This window comes from Sorex araneus, chromosome 3 (genome assembly GCF_027595985.1).
Source record: "Sorex araneus isolate mSorAra2 chromosome 3, mSorAra2.pri, whole genome shotgun sequence".
Lineage (NCBI taxonomy): Eukaryota > Metazoa > Chordata > Mammalia > Eulipotyphla > Soricidae > Sorex > Sorex araneus.
The window spans coordinates 90126456-90150056 of record NC_073304.1 but is presented as its reverse complement, the minus strand read 5'-3'; the positions used below and the strand labels follow the sequence as shown (position 1 = coordinate 90150056).

The 23601-nt window shown below is 40.9% G+C and overlaps 1 protein-coding gene and 1 long non-coding RNA gene across 3 annotated transcripts in view; one reads left to right on the top strand and one right to left on the bottom strand.

The window, feature by feature from the left end:
- Positions 1-1228: 1228 nt before the first annotated feature.
- LOC129403571 (uncharacterized) lies at positions 1229-5221 on the bottom strand. Its single transcript, XR_008629302.1, has 3 exons — positions 4290-5221; positions 1798-1859; positions 1229-1507 (listed from the first exon to the last, which is right to left on the bottom strand). It is a non-coding gene; the product is annotated as an uncharacterized LOC129403571 (long non-coding RNA).
- A 1343-nt stretch (positions 5222-6564) lies between these two features.
- The window catches only part of SLC30A4 (solute carrier family 30 member 4), a 29109-nt gene continuing 12072 nt past the window's right edge, over positions 6565-23601 (top strand). Inside the window, exons 1-3 of one of the 2 annotated variants that reach the window (XM_055132500.1) lie at positions 6565-6694; positions 6823-7341; positions 16689-16835. In XM_055132500.1, the coding sequence (XP_054988475.1) occupies positions 6951-7341; positions 16689-16835 (538 nt within the window). In that variant the 5' untranslated portion in view covers positions 6565-6694; positions 6823-6950. Of the gene's footprint in view, positions 6695-6822; positions 7342-16688; positions 16836-23601 lie in introns of those variants that run through there. The other variant, XR_008629300.1, reaches the window with a different exon arrangement.

Genomic DNA, 23601 nt, shown 5'->3' with positions numbered 1-23601 from the left:
GCCACCAGTTGTTAGAGGCCACAAAAAAAAGTCACTTTGTCTGCAGTGCTTCTCTGACCTCGCTTAATTGAGAAGCACTATAATGTTCTTTGAAATAAGTCTCATATAAATACAAATTATTAGCGTATGACTAATCTCTAATTATTATTAGACAGATTAAAACCACTAATAACTTCTTAGAAAATGAGCCTTAGACCTTACACCCTTTGCTTAAAGAATATACATGTTTTTATTAAAGAATTCAAAGATATAGATGAACTCTCAAGAGGAGACAGGACACTAAGAGGACAGTGAGGTATTATAGACACAAAAGCTGCTTAGGATAGCAGGTCCCCGAATAACACAAGGTATGGCCTTCAAACCAAAATAAAGTGACTCTCCAGGAAACTATCCCAAAAGATGTTAAGTGAGAAATTCCTGTAATAGTAACATAAATGAGTATGGTGATAATCTAGAGACTTAAATGAGTTAGAGAAATATTCTTTAACCCTTTTTTTTAAATCAGTTTACCTTTAACCTGAAGACCACCACTACCTGATACCAGTCCACAAACTAGCAGCTATAAACAAGGCTGTATGTAGATGAGTGGTTTTCAACACTTCTGTGGCTGAAAACCTGAACTTGTGTACAGAGCAGCAGCTGAAAACCACTGAGTTAGATCTTGTGATTAGGAGACTAAGAACTGAAATGTAGCAATCCTAACAAGGGAAAGACACATGTGGAAGATTCTTGTTGAACAGCACTTGCCCCCGTTCTTGCTTTGAAATTTGGTTGAGATATTGTGGTTTAGTAAAATACCTAGGGAATATTTTCACATACAAAGTCTCACTGAAAAGTCTGGATAGAGAGTACAGTGGGTAAGACATTTTTTTTTTTGCATGCATCCAACCCAGGATCAATCCCTATAAATCCATATGGTCCCCTGAGCCTACCAGGAATGATTCCTGAGTGTACAGCCAGGAATAAGCCCCGAGCACAGCCAAGTATGACCCCAAAAACAAAAACAAAATTAAACAAAAACAATGTCTCTGCTTGCCTTGCACATGACAAACTCAGGTTTGAACCCAGCACTCATATGGTCCCTTGAGCCCTGGTAGGAGTGATCTCTGAGCAAATTCAGGAATAAACCCTGAGCACCACTAGATGTGACCCAAAAACAAAACAAAAAAACAAAGCCACCACAAAGTCTCACTGAATTCTTAGAGTATCCTAAGAAATAGGCAGGATATATATTATTTTCTACTTTTTTCACAGACAAAATGAATTCAGCAATAGTAGGTATCCCAATGAATGACATAATTAGAAGATTAATCACGTTCTCTTGAATTCTCATGTGGTTCTCTTCTTTGTGGAAAAGCATTCTCAGAGCACTTCCAAAGTCAGCCCTTCATATTCAAGTTCCACGTGCCCAGCCCCACTTCCAGACTCGGGGGCTGGGGCTTGTACTCCTTGGAAGCCATGTGCCATCTGGGAGACTCCTATTTCATTCTCAGTTCAGTCAGGTGTGCTTAGAGAAATTAGAGAATATTTATTTTTAAAACAAACAAAAATAAAGGTATGAAAACAATGACCTTGAAAGAGGATACATTTCAGCTCCAGACTGCTTTGCCTAAATAGGGTAGGTAAACTCCTAAGCCAGGAAGTCTCACCTTTGACCCTCCATGTCCAAGGAGGCAACTTTACTATCTTTGGACAGTTTATTTTCTGTCTAGTTCTTCTCTTTCTCCAGAGGAGGGGTTAAACTATCTCTAGTCACTTCCCAAATTAATCCATATAAAGAAGGATGATTACACTTACTGTGGTTGGCCATCCCATCACTAACCCTTGTCCACATGCATCCATACAGCTTTCATCCCTTCCTGAAAAAAAGATAGAGAGGACACATTTTAAATTATGGGTTGGGGCCTGAGAGATAGTAGCATTGTAGCACTGTCATCCCGTTCGATTTGCTCGAGAAGGCACCAGTAATGTCTCCATTGTGAGACTTGTTAACTGTTTTTGGCATATGGAATACACCACGGGTAGCTTGCCAGGTCTGCCAAGCGGGCGGGGTACTCTTGGTAGCTTGCCGGGCTCTCCAAGAGGGAGGAAGGAATCAAATCCCGGTCGGCTGTGTGCAAGGCAAATGCCCTCCCCGCTGTGCTATCACTCAGTCCAGAGAGATAGTAAGGTAAAGTAATTTACTTGTACACAGCCCCGGAACCCCATATGGTCCTTTGGGGCCCCTTCCAGGAGTGATCCCTGAGCACAGAGCCAGGAGTAAGTTCTGAGCACTGGGTATGGCCTAAAAAGACAAAAATTAAAATTAAAAAGCCTTATGGGAATCCCTTGTATTCATATATTCCGATGGAGAAAGGGATTCTCAGCAAGGGGAACATGCAGTATTTCAGCTACCTACTAGAGGGTATTTTTCCCCATGCTTTTGATCTATAAAAGCTTTTCTACCATTCTTTCTTCCTTTCCAAGGAGGATTTGACAGACTGATACTCAGATCTTAAGATTCTGGCGGGTCTCTGATCCATGAAACAGAACTCTCTCTTAGCATAACCCACAAGGGCAAATGTTAAAACTTGAGTTCTGGAACCTGGGATGTAAGTGGTAGAGATGTTGCCCTATGTATGTGAGGCTCAGATTCTGATTCCTGGCATTGCATGTTTCCCCAAGCACAGCCAGGGGTGACTCCAGAATGCCAGCAGGGAGTAACTCATAACTACTGCCAGGTGTGACCCCAAAACAAAAACAAGAAAAAAAGCCTGAGTTCTGAAAACAAAACTGATGACACTGTGTTCCTGCTGTTTGCGGGCTGTATGACCCTTGGCCTATTTACCTAACTTCCCTCAGATCACAAGTCTTTAATAATTTAAAAATGAATAGAAGGCATGATTGAGAACTTACTAGGTGTTAGACACTGTATGATAAGCCTTACATGCTTTACAAGCATGATCTCATTTAATCCTTACATCTGTGAAGCAGGTACTACTATAACTCGGTTTTGCAGGCAGAAACATAGAAGCACAAAGAGTGTGCCAGTGATTACATTACAGTGGCTGTAAATGGTAAGCCAGAGTTTGAATATAAGCAATCTGACTCCAAAACTCATGGTTTGAATTCAGTACCTTCTTCAAATATGCAGTAAGAAATAAGCTGATATAAGTTAGTTCTTGTGCATAGTTCCCAGTACATAAATAAGGTTTAGAAAGAAGGGACTTCTAAGAAACAGTGGTAGAATGATGTTGGCACTGTGGTGGTGGGTATAGTAGTGACACTGTATTCCTAAAATATTAGTATTAGCACTACTGTTTTAAAACAGGATGCCTTGGCCCAAAATTTGATGTTTGATTAATTCATTTATATAATAAAATAAATTGTACTAATATTAATAGATAATATGATATTCTTTTCAGCATTGCCAATTTGTTCCAAGAGTCATCTGGATCAGAAAACTGGTTGTCTTTGGGTGGGTGGTCAGAGGGGAGGGGGGTCACACAGAATGGTGCTCAGAAGTTACTCTTGGCTCTGATCTGTTCTCAGGGATCACTGATCACTCCTGGTAGGACTTGGGGAATATATGTGGTGCCAGGGACTGAACCGGTGCCAGTCAAGTACAAGGCAAGCACCCTACCCAGCCCTCAGAAAACTTGCTTGTACATGGGATATTTTGTGTCTATTTCAGTTAACTTGACCATTATTGTCTTGTGGTTGAGTTCTCCTATTTAAAAAACTATGTATAAAATGGGTTACTTGATTAAGAGATGGGCTAAATGGCTGCCATTTTTCTTCTTTTTTTTTCATTTTTCTATGTAAAATAGCTCACCTGGAGGAAAAAGAGCATACTGAGCAATAGAAGAATTGCAGACAATACTCAGATTATAAATGGATTGCATTTCAAAAGTTTAGTTGTCAGGGGCTAGAGATAGTACAGTGAGTAGAGCACTTGCCTTGTAAGCATCTGACCCATATGGTCCCCTGAGCACTGCCAGGGTTGATTCCTGAGCACTGCTGGGTATGGTTCCCCCCTCTCAAAAAAGAAGACCAATGTTCATTTATTGTTACGAATTCTGAATACAGAGAAATAAGGTTACAAATGGTGGTACATTCCAGAGCTATTCACAGAAGTATCTATTTTAAAGCTCAATGGTAGAAGTCATGCCTGTAGACCAAGGGCTGACCTAGGAACAAGAGTCCATGTGATAAAAGAATGAGAACAGTGTCTTCCCTGTTACAGAGGAATGCTGATATAGATATAACAGTGATTTATTGCTATGTAACAACATTAACTCAAAACTTACCATCTTAAAATAAGAAACATTGATCTCAAAGTCTCTGTGGGTCAGCTGGGAGGGACCAGGTTAGGTGATTCTGCTCAGGATCTCTCAGAAGGTTTCAGTCCACATGGCTCAGGCAGCAGTCAACTGAAGTAGCAGGGACTAGAAGAGCCACTTCCAATATGGCTCACTGGAAAGGCTTGTTGGCACCTCAATATCCCCAGCACACACACATTTCTATGGAGCTGCTCAAATTTTTTGTGACATGGGAGCTCTGGCTTCCCCCTAAGCTGAAATGATCAAAGTGAGAGACCAAGGAGGTGGTTTGTAATGTCTTCTATGACCTACTCTTATAAGTCATCCATTGTTACATCTGCTACAGCCTATTCATTATTCAGTAGGAGTAACTGACCTCTAAATAGAGGGAATTCAGCTTCTCATAAATTTGTAGATATACGTTGAATTGCTGTATATATTTTTTGTCCTCCCATCACTTTTTTCATTGATATTGAAGAGTAAAAGTAAATTGTGAAGCAGAACTGCAGTATTACCAAGTTTACTATAAATATTCAAAGTAGCCCGTGTTTACCTCAACTTTCCTGGTAACATCTACTTCCCTTTAGAGAAATATAATTTGAAGAATTAATACTGAAGAGCATGCTCATCATAGACCTGAAAATTTTGCTCTATTCATTTGTATTTCTCATTAGAGTTCCAGGCAGATTGAAAAACTGAAAATAAAAAGACAAGTAATCTACTCTAAACTCAGGGAATTAAGATATTGGAGATTAGGAAGGCATCCCTCAAGCTGCTAATGATCAAGGATCCTATTAAGAAATTTGTCTTGGTCTTGGGAACCATGAGATTCTAGTTTTCCTGACTTGAGTCAATGACAACACCATAAAATGGCGTTCAAAAGCAAATGGAACTCTAGGAGTGATGCTGAGAACAGAGCCAGGAGTAAGTCCTGAGACTCTTCTTGTGGCCTTTCCCTCTCCCATCCTCCCCCTCCGAAAAAAGAAAAAGCAACTCCTGCTCTTGCACTAGTCAAGCAGGATTCGAAAACGTCATCTGAATCTTCAGAAGAAAATAACGTTATCAATTTTCATGGCATTTTTTTCTGTAACCTGAAATTTTATAATCCCATGTAAACTTGTTGAAATACATTCATAAACACTAACGAGGAGTTGGCATTACATTTCAACTCCAAGGAGAAGCTGCACCTGAGTTCTGACAGTGTTTGAAATCTTATGTGAGTTTTAACCCCATTTGGGGAGGGAAGCCTGAGAGACAAAACTCCTTTCCCAGACACAGCTGGACACTGCACTGGCTCCCCGCTGAGGAATATGATGGAGACTCTGAACTCAAAAAAAAAACACCAAAAACACAGACCCACAAAATCTTGCCCATAAATTTACGACTCCTGAATCCCCTGCAAACCCACGCAGGTTATCTGGATTAAGAATCACTTACAGCAGGGGAGCCGTGGGACTTACTGTCATTCCATCTAGCCATCGAAATGTAGGTATAAATCAAAAGCTACCACTCGGTGTGTCATTCTGCTCTTTTCTCTTGCTGTTTGTGGGACAGAACCACAGGCCAGAGCAGACAGCTCCACGGGTGTTTTCGGGGCTTGGATAAAGGCCATGTCGTGAATACCACAGAAGCAAAAGGCGCGTGGCCAGGAGCACACAAGAGGACACGGTACATCTGCTGAAAATAGAAACCCCCCACTGCTGGCAACCTTAGGACTTGCCCCTCCAAACTCATCTGACTGGGCAGCATTGGCCAACTTGTCAGAGTCGGCGGCAGCTCGGAGGAGAGAATCCCGGCTCGGCTTCCCTCTGCGGGGGCAAGCTCTCAAAATTCCTTAAAATTCCTTTCTGGGTTCAGAGGCCCCCATCCCGCGATGCCCCGGGCCGAGCTTCTTCAGGGGGCGCGAACTCGCCCGCAGCGCCGCCCCGCCCCGGGAGGGCCCAAAGGGATCTCCCCCTCCCTCACTCCGCATCCGAGGGGCCGGGCTGGCACCGCCGCACGCCCGGCCAGCGGCGCGGGCACGAAGAGCCGCCCCCGACCCCCAGACGGCGGCCGCCAATGACCCCGGGGCTGAGGCGGGCGCCGCGCCCGCGCCCCCGCCCCGCCCCGCGCAGCGGGCCTGCGTGTCCTCGCGCCGACCCCTCCCTCGCGCGCCTCGCCCGCGGCCGCTCCGGCGCACGCGCGCGGCCTGGAGCTGGGCGGGCTGAGGCGGCGGCCGCCGGCCCCCGGCCCCGAACCTGTCACGCCCGGGGAGCCGGGCGGCAGCGGCGGGCGCGACCAGGCGCTAGGACTGCCCCGCTCGCCCGCGGACGCCGGGCCGAGCCGGGTGAGCCGGCCCCGCCGCGCCGGCAGGGGGCGGGGAGATGAGCGGCGGCCCCGCGGCAGCGCCCCAGGTAGACGCGCCGCCCCTCGCGCCTCGAGGCCGACCCCGCGCCCCCAAAGCCGCTCGCCGCGCGCGGCCGGGGAAGTCGCGGAGCGCGTGGAGCGTCTTTCATTGATCGCGCCTTTCGCTTTTCCACAGCATGGGCACGGACGTCCGGCACTGCCATCGGGAACTGGGGCTCCTGTGAAGTAGGAGCCGCCGCCGCCGCCGCCGCTGCCGCCGACCGCCTGCCTGCCTGCCCCGAGCCGATCCGCTCCGCCTCGGCCATGGCCGGGTCGGGCGCGTGGAAGCGCTTCAAGTCGCTGCTGCGGAGGCAGGATGCGCCGCTCTTTCTCAATGACACCAGCGCCTTCGACTTCTCCGACGAGACGGCCGACGAGGGGCTCTCGCGCTTTAACAAACTTCGGGTGGTGGTGGCCGACGACGGGTCGGAAGCCCCGGAAAGGCCTGTTAACGGGGTGCACCCGGCCCTGCAGGCCGACGACGATTCCTTGCTGGACCAGGACCTGTCCCTGGCCAACAGCCAGCTGAGCTTGAAGGTGGACCCCTGCGACAACTGCAGCCGACAGCGAGAGTTGCTCAAGCAGAGGAAGGTGAAAACCCGCCTGACCGTCGCGGCGCTCCTGTACTTGCTGTTCATGATCGGGGAACTTGTAGGTGAGTGGTGGCGCCGGCTCCCGGCCCCCTTCGCGACCCCGCCGCGCGGACAGGTGTGCACAGGACTCGAGGTGTAGACTTGGTTTGCAGCAGGCGTGGGCTGCATTAATAGACGGATCTCGAGATAATGAAAAGGCCACCTGGTTCCAAAGATCAACCTGAGTACAATAGACACTAACAGATTACTGACCTTTTCTTCTAGCTTTCCACGGGGCCGGCCGCGGTTCAGGGTAGGGAAGGACTGGCTATCCCCGAACTTCCCCCAAACTTCCTTTTTTCAAAAAAAAAAAAAAAAAAGAGATAAAACCAGGTTAGTTTTTATAACGATTGCAATAGTAAATGAGGGGGCTGGAGAGATTGCAATAGTAAAAACGGGGAAGACACTTGCCTTGCGTGTGACCTACACGGGTTCCATCTCTGACATCCCATAGGGTTCCCGAACCCTTCCAAGTAGTGATCCCTGAGCACAGAGCCCGAGTTAAGCCCTGAGCGCAGCTGAGTATGGCCCCCAAACCAAAATATAATAGTAAATAATTCTCAAATTACTTAGAGTCCTAGAATTAATAGAAGAACCAGTCCTAAAGCTCCAATTTCCATGGTTTTTTTTGTTTTTTATTTTAGTTTTTTTACTGCTATATTTGTTTTAAGTGGTCCGTGATACCATTTTCTTTTTCATATCTAGTCAAGAGATTTGAGAAAATAAATGTTACCAGCCAATCTGCAAGCTTTTCAGGATAAGGAGGATCCGAAAGAACTAGAGCAGCTCCCTCTGGTTTATGAACTTGATTTTATCTTTTTCTCCCATGATTCAACAAACATAATTTCAGTGTACAAAAATGCTGCTTTTTTAGACTAATTTCACAGCCACATTGGTGTAATTGATGTCTTCTCTTGGTGACAGTTTTGAAAAGTGACATTGAAAGCAGGAAAATTTCTCCTATGTAGCATCTTAATTATGAACCTTAATTAGGATAGAGGTCATAATCCATATTGACGAGGTTGACAGAAGGAAATTGTAGACATTTCTTCCCTACCTCATTTTTGTTTGTTCTGGGATGGAGGGCAGAGGTTTGCACCACATCGAGGATGCTCAGGTCATTCCTGGCAGTGCTCCAGGTACTACTATATAGGGTGTTGGGAATTGAACCCAGGTCAGCTGCATTAAAGGCAAGCACCTTATCTACTGTACTATCACTGTGTTCCTTTACTACTTCTTTGCATTCCCTTCCTCCCTGTGCTCACTTTCAGCCAAGCTGGGCTACTCATACGACCATCAGTCTGGCTCATGCCTGTACTTAAATGGCTTATAGACTTCTTGACCTCACTATAGTAGGAAATGCATTTAACAGTGTAACTCAGGCATATGTGTGTATATGCATACATATATGCATACATATATATACCTGTATAGGCGTATATATTACAGAAATGATGTTTTATTTCATGCAATAGCACAGCGGTTGGGCGTTCGCCTTTCACGCGGCCGACCCGAGTTCGATTCCTCCGCCCCTCTCGGAGAGCCCGGCAAGCTACCGAGAGTATCGAGCCCGCGCTGCAGAGCCTGGCAAGCTACCCATGCGTATTGGATATGCCAATAACAGTAACTATAAGTCTCTCAATGAGAGACGTTACTGGTGCCTGCTCGAACAAATCAATGAGCAACTGGATGACAGTGACAGTGACCCCATATTTTTCTGATTCTGATCCCTGCCCATTTAACTGATTCTGTGGTCCACAAATATATCAAGATCTTCCGTTTGAAAAGCACTGCTTTACATGAACTCGCTTTCCCCCCTCCTCAGTTTTTGGGTGGTTTCTTGCATTCATGTGTCATCTCAAAAAGATACCTTCGGGGCTGGAGCGATAGCACAGCGGGTAGGGCGTTTGCCTTGCACGCGGCCGACCCGGGTTCAATTCTCAGCATCCCGTATGGTCCCCTGAGCACCGCCAGGAGTAATTCCTGAGTGCAGAGCCAGGAGTAACCCCTGAGCGTCGCCGGATATGACTCAAAAAAGCAAAAAAAAAAAAATACCTTCAACACACCTTTTATGACTGACTAAAGTAAATCTCTTCCCCTCTTCCCTACCCAACTTTAAAAGCTCTCAGCAACTGATCTCTTTTTTTGGTTATTTTAGGGGGCCAAATCCGGTGTTGCTCATTGCTACTCAGAGGTAGCTCCTGGTTGTGTTTAGGGAACCATGCAGTTGCCAGAGATTGAATATGGGCCTCTCACTGCAAAGCATCCACTCAACCTATAAAGCAATCTCTCCTGCCCTGAGATTATCTTCTTAGTACATTTACTTGTTGGTATATATCTTCCTCTGCTAAAGTATAAGCCCATTACCAACACCTGGAATAAGGACTTGCACTGAGATCATACTTAATAAGTGTTTTGTATTTGTATTGTTAGTGGATTATAAGTGCTTAAGCTATACATAAATGCAAAGATGGAAGTATAGTCATGGCCAGATAAGATCAGCAAACCAAGATTTAGTGACTTACATAAATTCACACTACTGGAATGTTAAATCACTAAGACTTAATGATTCTTGAATTTAATTTCTAAAGTCTAACATTAAAACATGAATCACAGTTTCCCCTAAAAATTTGTTTATTTTGCCTTTTTAAAATTAAGATATAATTGTCCTCACTTTTACCCTCCCCCGCTTTTTTTGTTCTTGAATCATACCTTGCAGTGCTCAGGGTTTATTACTGGCTCTCCCCACTTCTGGCAGGGTTTGGGGGACAATATGGGGTGCCAGGGATTGAACCCTGGTGGACCACATGCAAGGCATGTGTACTCCCAACTGTACTATTGCTCCAACCTTCTTCCATTTCTGAAATCTCAAGTTAGTAAATGTTATTTGTTGAAAGCCATAAGGAAGTATTCCAAATGTGACTTAATTTTCAAATATTGAAATCTCATCCCACATGACTTGAGGGCCATGGATATAGCTCAGCGTGCTATAGTGCCCATGCTTTGCCTGTGTGAGGTCCTGGATTGCAATCCCAGGATAGCAAGAATAAAAGCATAGATTTGCTAGTGCTTAAGATAGACTTTGACAAAATTATTCAGAATTCTGTATAAATAGAATATTTATTAAAGTGTTTGACAAGCACTTGGAAATAAAGCATTTAATATAAGGAAGTATGAAGTGATAAAAGATGAAGTAATTGAAAAATCTGAAAGAACATAATTTTGAATATTGATTTTGCCACTAACAAGAGACCTTAGACAATGTCTGTTCTTTTCTTCCTCCCATTTAGCAAGTTTGGTTTTTCGTTATTGCTTGTTTGTTTAACTGCCAGCACACCTGTTCTGAGAAAACAATGAAGAACAGAAATCTGTGATTATTAATGTCTACAACATTTAATAGTGGAGGATGTGTTATATACACACAAGCCCATTTAATGGTTTAAGGCAACTGGTCTTAAGTCCTATAAAGAAAAAATAATGAGGTATAAGAACATAGTGGTCAGCAAGACATAGTTTATATGCATGAGATACAGATAAATTACAAAAGGAACAGCAGGAGTTATTCAGGCAAAGAAAATGAAGGAGGAATTTTTCAAGCAAAGAAAACAGCATGTACAAAATGTACATGTACAGAATCCTAAACCCTTCCATACTTTAGAAGGATCTAAAAGACCAGTTTGCCTGGAATGTAAGCAAGAGGATCAGATCAGCAGTTTCTAACAGACCATATTAAATTAGTATAGTTTTATTCTAAGTACAGTTGTATCGCTTGATGATATGGTCAACAATAGACTAAATAAACAACAGTGACTATACTATATGTGGTATATGGTATGTGACAGGCCACACTTTCTATGATTGTACTACACTATGAATAACACACAAAGACAAAATCGCTTAACAAAACAGTTCTCAGAAAGTATCCCCATAATCCAGTCATCAGGTGACACAGGACTATACATTGGGAACCCAGTGAAGGTTTTTGAGTGGAATGTGATATGAAAGTAATTTACCTTTTTAAAATATTAATTTGACTCTTAAGTAGAAAAATAGTTGTAGGGTATGCAAATAAAAGCATATGAACTGTTTCAGAGGTCCAGACAAAGGTTTATGGCTTAGGCTAGAGTGAAGAGAGATTATGTACAGATTGAGAAACATCTTAGAAGTAACATAACAATGCTGGCTATTGGATTAGGATGGAACATTTGGGGAAAGAACTGTGTCAGGAATGATTCTGAAGTTCCTTTTCTAAGCATTTGAGAAACAGCTAAATAAAGATGTCGAGTGAGCTGTTATCTATGATTGGATACTTAAGAGAAGTTAAAATAGAGATATAGTATATAGCACTGTAGCACTGTTGACACGCTGTTCATCGATTTGCTCGAGCAGACACCAGTAAAGTCTCCATTGTGAGACTTGTTAATAGTATGTATGGTCATACAGGTCAGCCATGTATGACCCCACCCTGTTAATAGTATATAATGTTATAGAAATGAAAAAAAAAATACCTAGAGAGAGCTCATTTTGAAGAACTTCAGCTTTCAAAATGTGAAAAATTGACATTTGTGAAGTAATTTTCAAATAGAGCCTGTAGCTATGGAATGTAGCTTAGAGTAGAGCAAAATCTTCACATCTGTAAACCTTGGGTTTGATCCCTTCCTCTACCACAAAGGAAAAAAAATGAAGCTATGACACTATTACAGAGAAATTGCATGATCTCTCTTGTTTGAATTTGACCAAAAACTGGGCCAAATATTTGTTTCAAGGAAATCATCAGGCAAAGCCAGACTGATAGCTGATGTGCTAGTATGTGTACCTGGCATGTGTGAAGCCTAAATTCAGTCCCCAGCCATGTATGACCCCACCCTGACCCCTAGCATCTGTAAATGTGGCCCCTATAAAAAGAGTAGCATTTTTTAAATTATCAAGCAACAATTATTTATGTACCAACGATAAGTATTTTTAGCCAACCAATTTTGTATAACCTAGTTTAAGCCTACATCAATACTAATTTACTCTTCCTTAACCACTGACCATAAAATTTTTTTCCCTCCCATAAGAAGTCCTGACTTTGTTCCTCCTTGGGGCAAGTTTGAGGTTTTATTTTTTTGTTTTGTTTGAGGCCATACCCAGTAGTGTTCAGGGCTTACTCCTGGCTCTGCTCAGGATCACTCCTGGTGACGGGTCGTGAGGGACCATTTATGGTGCCCAGTATCAAACCTGGTTGCCACAAGCAATACAAGTGCCCTACCAGCTGTACTATTGCTCCAGCCCCAGTTTTAGGTTTCCTGCTTGAATTTCTGTGTATCCCAGATTACTAGTCTTCAATCACAAGTAATCATGCTTTGCTTTATAATTGCCATCTCAATGTTTAGCTTGATAGACATCAGGCCTAAGGCAAGCAGATAACACAAAATTGAAGAAATGTATTTTAAAGTAAAATAACTTAGTTGAAACTGCTAAGAGATCTATATTGCTAGTAAGATGAGAACTAAAATACCCTTTTAATAATATAGGAACATTTATTATTTTAACAGTTGCATTTTGTTTGGAGTGATTGCAAAATGATTTTAAAGAAGAATGGCAAATTAATTTATGCATTTAATTTATTTTTTCTTCAGCTTCAACTATAATAAAAGGCATAAAAAAGATAAAGCACCATAAAATTATGAGGATAAAGATATATTTGTCAATGTGGATATGTATACTTACATACAAATCCATACAAGTGGGGGGAAAACTTGAAAGGTGACAATAGTAACAAAAATTTAGAAAATTAGAAAGTAAAGGAAACATATAATTTGCTTAGTAAATTCCAGAAAACCAACTCTCAAGGATGCTTGGGATATATCAAGAAACATCCCACTTTAAAGTGTTGCATGAGAATCACTTAGAAAACTTAAAACGCAAATTGTTGCACCATAGTTTCTAATTAAATAGGTCTGAATTAGGACCTGAAGATTAATATTTCTAATAAGCTCCCAGGAGATGTTGATACTTAAACCACAATTGAGAGCTACTTAGAGAATCCTCAGTAGACCCAAATTGACTTTAAACAGGTACCATTGAAAGTGTGGGTAAAAAACTAAGATAAGTAAAAGTAGTTACAACCTGTTTAAGAACCAGTCATATATAATAATGTAATTAGTATACATCTAGATAAGATTGTGTCCATGGGGGAAAAAAAGAGATTGTTTTTTAAATTCTGATAAAGAGTTTTTGAACAATAAAAGCACAAAAAATAATTTTTGACTCCATCAGAAAGCTAGAAGATGAATTAAGGCAGTCTGTGACAGAAAATGCAAGAAAAGCACTAAAATCAAATTCCTATTATTAGGGATTTGAATAAACAAAGGGAACAGAAAGGGAGAAAAGAAACATTTTAAGAAATTTCTGCAGAGCCTGACAGGTGTGCATTTCTAGATTGTGCCAACAAAAGCCCAGCAAATTGGTGGCAATAAACCGACACCCAGATGCATCATGGTAAAAATTTCAGGATATCAGGAGTAAAATGTTACCTATTGCCTCTGAAAACTGCCCTGTTAAACAGTCAATCCTATCATTGTTTTTGGCCACACCCAGTGTGCTCAGGGCATATTCCTGATTCTGCCCTCAGGGATCACTCCTGTCTGGCTCTGGGGACCTTATGGGGTGCTGGAGATCAAATGTGGGTAAGCCATGTGCAAGGCAAGTGCCCTACCCACTATGCTATAGCTCTGGCTCCCCTGTAATTGTTTTTGACATTCACTACTTGAGGAAAAGGCTATATCTGACAGAGCAGCAAATCAAGTTAAGCTGTTTTGATTCAAGACATAAAAATTTCCTAGCCAGTATCCTAGGAGCCACAAGGTAGTCAAATGACAATTCTGTAAAAATGAAGCTCTAAAGAAACTCCAGCCCCATTCTGCCTCTTAGAGTGGCTGCCAGATGGTTTTAACAGTAGTGGCTGCTAATTGGTTTTCAGGGCTATTACAGAGCTATAACTGGAGAGCAAGGTGTAAGAGCAAGTTAAAAATGCTATAGAGCAGTGTTTCTCAATCAGAGGCCAATATGGCCCCCAAGACCCAGGATATTTCAAGGGATCTATAGGTGTAGAATATAGCTCCCAGCGGGAGCTACACCATCAGATAAGCGACAACAGGTGAAAGTGAGAAGTGAAGAAAACAGAAATGACTGAGAAAAAAAAATAGGGAAAGGTTGAAAAATGTTTCTATAGAGGATCCCATTCTTGCCAAGATTTATTCAAGCTATTTTTGAATAAATGCTAGCTAGCCATGTCAGTCTTTGAATAATTTCCAGAGTTCTGAAAAGGCTAATGTGGACAATTTTTGCTCTCATTGAGATGACTTTCAGAGGTTCGTTCTTTATTTTTGCTCACAGTGCCAACATATTCTTTTAAGTTTAGGTTAATTACAGTTAATGAGTTATTCATTTTCTTGGTTGCACTTGCCATATTTCAAACATTCAGAAGCCACATGTAAGTAGTGGCAGTCATTACTGGCGTGCAGATAAAATGTTTTCTTTTGTTGTTGTTGTTTTTGTTTTGGGGTCATATCTAACAGTGCTCGGGCTTACTCCTGGTTCTGTGCTCAGAAATCATTCCTGACAGTGTTCATAGGAGACCAGGGATTGAACCCAGGTCAGCTGTGTGCAAGGCAAGTTACCACCTCTCTGCTTAGAAATATTTTCATCATCTCACAAAGTTCTATTTTATAGTACAGCACTTAGATACCTTTATTGATTGAGTACACTGAGACTCAAAAATTTTAAATAATGTAATCTGAGTTTCTGAGATTCCAAAACTCCATTTTTGGGGCTGGAGCGATAGCACAGCGAGTAGTGCGTTTGCCTTGCATGCGGCAGACCCAGGTTTGATTCCCAGCAAACCATATGGTCCCCCAAGCACCGCCAGGAGTAATTCCTGAGTGCAGAGCCAGGAGTAACCCCTGAGCATCGTTGGATGTGACCCCCCAAAAATTTTAAAAAATGAAAAAAAAAGCCGTGTTATTAACCTCCAAGCTGTATTTTATCACAGTGGTTTCAGGGAAACATTTAAAAACATGATATTTTGAGAAATAAACCCTGGAGTGAATGGATCTAATTATGAGATCACCAGCCCTGGTTCTCCTGGTGATTGTGACTGCACAATATCCCGAGTGAGGGGGATCCACAGCTAACTTCAGTTACATGTCACAATATCCTTAACAGTGATTCTTGAAGTGTGGTTTCCAGACTGGAAGCTTCAGTATTATTTGGATACATGATAGAGTGTAATTTTGGGGTCCCTTTCATAGCTACTGTATCCAAAATTCTAGGAGTTGAATCAAGCATTTTGTAGTTTTATTAATCCTCTGAGCGATTTTGAAACACAAAGTTTGAATGAAACCTGAGTATGTACTTATGTACTTAAATGTTTATTCAATAAATGGTGTTGGGAAAAATCTGTTGCCCATAAAAATATATGCACATATACACACACATTTATGAAATGTATATTAATGTAATTTATGTACTAATGAAAGAAAATATAAAATTATATTCTTATAATTATAAACATAATTTTATATTATATATAGTATAAATTATATATACTATAAATACTACATTTTGCTTATTAGGAGAAATTGCTCTCTATATATCCTAAAAATTGGTTAATTTTTATCTTTTGATCTAATGTAAATTGTATGAATTTTTTAAGCCCACCCCAGAAAGTGAATATATCTATCTTTTCTTAAACTTTATTATAATATTTAAATATTTTAGTTACTAATAGGACTGGAACAATAGCACAGCGGGTAGGGCATTTGCCTTGCACAGGCTGACCTGGGTTTGATTCCTCTGTCCCTCTCAGAGAGCCCAACAAGCTACTGAGAGTATCTCACCTGCACGGCAGAGCCTAGCAAGCTACCCATGGCATATTCGATATGCCAAAAGCAGTAACAAGTCTCACAATGGAGACGTTACTGGAGCCTGCTCGAGCAAATTGATGAACAGGATGACAGTGCAGTGCTACAGTGCAGTTACTAATACATTAATAGAATTGGTAGGTTGAATTAAAAACTGCAGTGCTCAAAGAACTTTTCAGTATATGCTAGTTCCCCATTTAGTGTTTTTTCTCTTTTTAAGGTTATTGATTGACTCCTCAGAGAACCTTTTCATAGAAATGTACTATATATCACCAGGAAAAATATATTTAATGTTTTGTATAACATTTTATGATACCTTGAATTGTAATAGAACACCTTAATTAATAGACTACCTTAATTATAATAAACAGTTATATGCTCATGTTTTATAGGATATTACAAATTTTATTTTTAATTGCTTATGTTTTTTTTAATAACCTATTGCCTCTTATCCTTACTTTAAGGTGGGTACATTGCGAACAGCCTAGCAATCATGACAGATGCACTTCATATGTTAACTGACCTAAGTGCCATCATACTGACCCTGCTTGCTTTGTGGCTCTCTTCAAAATCACCAACCAAAAGATTCACCTTTGGATTTCATCGCTTGGGTAAGTAATTGGGAGTTATTTTAGGTTTATAAAATTTTCCATTAAAACTGTAATGAACTATAACCTTTAACTTAAATTGTTCTTCTGGATAGCTTGTATGAATAAAACAAATAAAAGTAGGTAAATATTCAGAAACATGTCTTCCAGGGCACATTGAACCCAATGAACTAAAATGTTACATGTATATAAAATTAAATGGTAATAATTAATCTGTAAATGTTGATCCCTATTTTTATCTGTGTATTCAACTCCTTTAAAGAGTAACAAAAACATGTGCCATATATTTGAACTAGGCACAGAGAGATAAATGATGTATAATTTCAACCCCTGAAAATTAAAAAATGTACTGGTAAGATTTTCTGCAAGGTGAAGACAATAAAATATTACTAAGCATATGAGAGAGGGATTCAAAAGGACCTGTGGGAGTGAGCAAGTGATAAAAGCCCTCTTTGGTATGTTGTTCCCTCTTTGTCTTAAAAATGTTACCAGAAAAATAGTTTGCCTTGTGTTGACTGAACCAGCCACAACTATATGGGTTTAATTTGTTAATGAGCATTAACTTATTTTCATTTCAGGTACTCCAATCAAAGCTGCAATAGCCCAAATTTTAAACATTACTTTAATATCTATGACTGACTTTCACTGGAACTATTGTGTCAACATAATTCTGCAAATGCTAACAAAAAATCCTTTTCTTTTTCATCAGCCTCCAGAACTTTATCTGAAGTCAGTCTAGTACTTCCTTAAAAACCTAGTTTTAGCAAGAATCTTCTTAAACCATATAACAGATCCACCAGTATCTGATGTGTTATCCCCCAGGTTACATGACTATAGACTCTCTTTAGCAAGAATCCTATTAGGCTAGTAAATCAATTTTCATGTTTTAATTTTTGGCTTTTTGGGTCATACCCAGCGATGCTATGCTCAGTGGTTATCCTGGATCTGCACTCAGAAATTACTCCTGGTGGTGCTCAGGGACCATATGGGATGCCGGGAATGGAACCTGGGTTGGCTGTGTGCAAGGCAAACGCCCTACCCACTCTGGTCCCAACCTAATCTTCTTTACCCATAAATGTTTCCTCTTAATAATTTAGTAATTTTTCCATTGACACCCCTAACCCCTCCAATTCTCGCTCCATGGCTACAGATTCTTTTATTTTTTTTTAAAGGTAGGAGTACTGCTGTTTATTCAGCTATTGATTAAGCTGTTTGAATTCGGCAAAAACTCCATATTACTTTTAAATTGAACCACCGTGATATACAGTTACAAAGCTTTGATGCTTGAGATTCAGCCATACAATGATCGAACACCTATCCCTCCACCAGTGCACACTTTCTACCACCATGTCCCCAGAATATCGCCCCCATCCCAGTACTCACCCTGCCTCCATGGCAAGCAATTTCCCCAATACTCTCTCTCTACTTTTGGGCATTGTGTTTTGCTCGAATTTTTCCACCATCATTCAAGCCTGCCTGCCAGGGGCAGATGCTAGATCATTTATTGTCCATTGCTCATTTTGAATATCTTGGGTGCCACAGCCACGCTCTTCTGGAATCCTAGATTGTAAATGGTTGGGTTCCAGAGACATTTCTGTAGGGCACTAATCCATTTTGGGATTCAGTTGGGTGTCTCTGGACCAGGGCTGTTGGCACACTAAGATGGCACCCAGAGGCACATGTGGAATAACAGCCAGGCCAACAAGCGGGCAGGGAGCCGGGGAGGGACAGCCCGGCGCCTCTGCCACCATACAGCATGGAGATTTAATCCTGGAACCTGGCCCTTGCTTGTGGAAGCTCTTGTTCGCCAGGATTCCATCTGGAGTAGGCGGGGAGACTGCACCTCCCCCATCAGGGATGCCCTGATGAAATTGGCTCAGTATGGGACCCAGAGAGATCTCTGGCTCTGTGGTATCTTCCAGGACTTGCTGCTGTGTCTCTGGCTTTTGATCTCTTTCAAGGTTTGTTTATGGGTCTCTGAAGCAAGGCCAGTAATAGAGTTTACAGGGTGGCGCTGGAGTTGGTTCAGGGGGGTGACTGCCAGTGCTTCCATGTGTATTGGGAAGTGGGGGAAGGTAGCCCACCCCAACTCCGTGAAAGCCCTGGAGATTTCAGTCACAAAACCCGCAATTTTCATACCTGAATTTTCAGCAAATTATATCTTGGTGAGGTTCGTTCTGAGATGGTGGACTCAGGTTGGGGGTGTGGCGGGGATTTTAGATTGTGGAAGCAAGTGGCTGCTGGGGGCTCTTCTTGGGCAGACACAGGCCAACCTGCCCCCTTCCAATTTACCCCACTGTGTTCAGCCATGTGTGGGTCTGAGATTAACTATAGCTTTTGGTCTCTTTCGAGATTTATATATGGGTCTCTGAGTTAAGGCCAATAAATGAGTTTATATAGTTGAGCCGGAGGTGGTTTGTGGACAAGGCTCCCATATACCTAACTTTTGGCCATTTAATTTCTTGGTAAACTTGGTCCCAAGTTGTTGGGGTCCGGCCAAAGGCTCAGTGACAATTTTGGGGTGTCAGGAAGCCTGAAGGCACCATCAGGCTGCTGATGCACTCGTCCTGCAAGTACAGGTTGACCTGCTGGCAGCAAGATACCCCCGTATGTCTACAGATTCTTACTTGCCCAGGCAGAATTCAGCCCCGCTGCAAAATTCCATTCCCCACCCACTGCAAAATTCATTATATTGCATTGGTCACTATACTTATATTCATAACTGTTGAATAAACTATCACCATATTTTAACAAGTAGAATTTTTTTTAAAATAGAATTAATAGAATAATTGCAACAAAAGCAAATCAGTTTTAACAATGCACACACATTTTAATTTTCCACTTTTGAAGAAATACTAATATTTTATTGAGAGGTTAAGCCATACCTGGGGACCAGAAGAGAGCTTAAAGGACAGGAGCACATGCTTAACCTCGGGTTCTCTCCTTGATACTGCTGGGAGTGGCCCAAGCCAAAAAATAATTAAATTATACATTTTAAGGTACATAATCCTTTTTTTGGTGTGCTATTGTGTTACCTACTTGAAAGGTTTATAAAATAATTGCCTGAATTATCTTAAGCACCATGAAACCAGATTGTAATTTGTTTAAAATCATCAAGTTAACAGTAAAGTAGATTTAGCAAAATCGAAAAGAATCAGGATGAATATCTTGTAGTTTGTTTGGGGGTGGAAGGTTTACACATGTGCAGTACTCAGGGAATCATATGCTGTGCCAAGGATTGGACCAGGGTCAACTGTACTATCTTCAGCCCCAACATTTTGTGGGTTTAGTGTTAATAGGGACAGTGATACTTCTGTCTAATTCATAAATTAGTTACTCTTTATTGTCATCTTTGAAGGGGCGTTCAGGGCTTACTCCTGGCTCTGCACTCAGGAATCACTCCTGGTAGACTTCAGGGGCCATATGAGGCACCTGGGATCAAACACTGGTTGGTCACATGCAAGGCAAGCAAGTGCCCTACAGCTGTACTATTGCTCTGGCACCTTTAAACCTAATCTTAACTCAGCAGTTTAGTCTTCCTAATCTAGATCTTCTATTGTAAAACCTGATGTTGTGCCTGAATGCCTATATTCCAAGTAGTTATCCAGATCATCAGGTTAGGAAATTACCTGGTATCCCCACCCTTAGCAGTTGTTGAACAGGAAGCTGAAAGCCCTTAGTGGGTTTTTTATTTTATTAAGTCACTGCATGCTGCATATGGGTGATTCCTAAACAAAATCTGACTGCTTAAAATCACTTGTTTACTGATTTTCTTGGAGTTTTTAAAAACTTAAATTTTTGTGATTTTAAAACATGTACTTTTATGTATTTATTTTTTGGAGTTTTAATTTTTATTTTATTAAATCACCGTGAAAAAAGTTACAAAGTTTTCAAAACATGTACTTTTAAAACACATCTAAGACTGAAGTGGCATCATGGGGGTTTTCTGTTATATTTTGAAGAAATTTTATTTTATATAATTTTGTATATCTTACATAGTTTCTTCCCCTCAACTCCCACTACCTTCCCTTTTGTTGTTGTTGCAATGACTAGGGGTCATACACACTTGGTTGTGGTGTTCGTATACTTTAGTTGAGCTCACACATACAGGTAGGGTGCTACCAGAGAACAAACTCAAAGAAATTCTTTTACATCTTTAGGCTCTTCTAATTTTACTTCTAATAATCATTCTCTTGCTATTTCATGACAATGTGCAGCTAGTTTCTCCACTGAGATCTTAAATTCCTCAAAGTCATTACAAGGGTTGGAATCCTATTATGTTGATATTTTACCCTCTTCCTGCAAGTCACAAACATTCTTACTGACATCTAGAATAGTGAATCTTTTCCAAAAGGTTTTCAACTTACTTTGCACAGATCAGAGGAGTCACTACTTCTTTGACAGTTAAAGCTTTCATATGTTTCTTAAATAATAAGACTTGAAAATCAAAATATTCCTTAATCCATGAGCTGAAAAATGGCTATTGTGTTAGTAGGGATTAAAAGGCATCATTAATCTTGTACATTTTAAATTCTTAAGGGCCCTAGGAACTTCAGAATAAAAAGTATGCATTGATTTCAACTTAAGTCACCAGCTATATTAGCTCCTAACAAGAGAGTCAGTCTGTTTTTTGAAGCCTTTAAGCCAGACATTGATTTCTGACTATTAAAATCCTAAATGGTTGTCTCGTCATATCAAAAATCTGTTGTTAAACACATTCATCTTCATTAATAATCTTAACTAGGACTTCTGGATAATTTACTGAAGCTTCTAAATTTGCACTCGCTGCTTCATATTTTTATTTTGGAAGTGGCTCCATAGTTTTAGACTTTTTTATTTAAGCTTCATCACCTCTCTAAATTTTCATAGAACTGAAAGAGAGTTATGGCCTTGCCCTGAGTTAGGCTCTTACTTAAGGCTTATCACTTATTTGATCTGTCAAGCCACTAATAAAGCTTTCTCAATATCAGCATTAAGTCTTTTTCCTTTTCTTCTTATTCTTGTGTTCACTAGAATAGCACTTTTAATTTCCTTTAATAACCTCTTTTGCATTCATAACTTTACTGACTCCTCAGCCTGTCTTGGCTTTCAGCCTGTCTTGGCTTTCAACATCTCTTTCTCACTAAGATTAGTGATTTCTAGATTTCTTAAGTGTGATTCTTACATTCATTCTTACATTAATACTTAGAGGCCATTGTAATGTTTGTAATTGGCCTGATTTCAATAATATTGTTTCCCAGAGAACAGGCAGGAACAAAGGGAGGAGAAGGACAGGGAAGCCATTGATTTAGTGGAACAGTCAGAACACATTTTTTCAGTTAGATTTGCCATTGTGTATGGATGTGGTTTGTGGTGCCCCCAAATAATTACAGATGTGACATCAAATGCCTGTAACACACTACCAGAGAAAATAATCATGGAAAAGCTGAAGTGTTACCAAAATGGGACAAAAAAACATGAAGTAAGCATGCTGCTGGGAAACAGTGCCAATAAACTTGCTCAGTGCACTTGCCAGAAAGCTTCAAAACAAACAGAAAAGCAATCTCTGTGAGACCAAAATTTAATAAAGTGTGCCTATAATTATTTTTTCACTGATAAATGTTACATTAAAAGGAGATAAAATAGAGTTTACTGGTCCCCTTTTGTACCTTAAGTTTCTATAGAAAGTTGTCTTTTCCTTAAAAATACAAACCTCCAAAGTCCACAATACTGATAGCCCAGTAGGAGCACAATAGGAGCTCCAAATTGGCATCAGAGACTTAGCAAAGTTAACAGTTATTGTAGACCAGTACATCTAGGCAGCACTCTTGAAAAAGCAACTTTGTATGAGTTGAATGTGCTTTACATAGATCGAGAACATTGTGATCTACTCTCTGAAAAGGTGTTCATTAGTTACTTGCTGAATGAATAATAGTAAAAAGTGGGGATACAGGCAACATGTAAGTAAATCAGAAATTATAATATTATAAAGAGAAACAGTAAAGTACTGTGGTAAGAATAATCAGATCAGGGAAGAACTCAAGTGTTTTTTGCATGAAAGTTGAGACTGTAGCTTTGGCAGTTTGCTGATGTATTAAAATATGAAATAAACTTTATAATTTGTTACACTATTAAAATTTGTAATTATCTACATTTTCCCTCATTTAATTTTTTTCTCTTGTCCATCCAGCCAAACCAAAATTGAAACTCAGGCGTATATTTTATATGTAAAAACCATTAACCAGGGGCTGGAGAGATAGCACAGCGGGTAGGGCGTTTGCCTTGCACGCGGCCGACCCAGGTTCGATTCTCAGCATCCCATATGGTCCCCTGAGCACCGCCAGGCGTAATTCCTGAGTGCAGAGCCAGGAGTGGCCCCTGTGCATTGCCAGGTGTGACCCAAAAAAGCCAAAAAAAAACCCATTAACCATACATATTTGCTTATAATTCATCTGAATGAGACGAGCCTAAGTAATATAACAAAAAGCACACATTTTCTCTTTCTGTTTTCATTTTGGGGTGGGCCACACTCAGCAGTATTCAGGGGCTACTCTGTACTTGGTGCTCAGGGTACCACACTGTAAGCAGGGAGAAAGGGGGCCATGCTGTGCCAGATGTTGTTTGCCAGGACAGTATGTATTCAGCCATTAAGCTCCATATTTTCTTCCTCCTCTAGTGCTACAGTTTTAACTAGCTGGAGTGATTTAATTATTTGTGAATAAAGTAGTCAGATAAATTAGAACTACTATAGTAACAGGTTTTCTTTATCCACTCATCTGTGGCTAGGCAC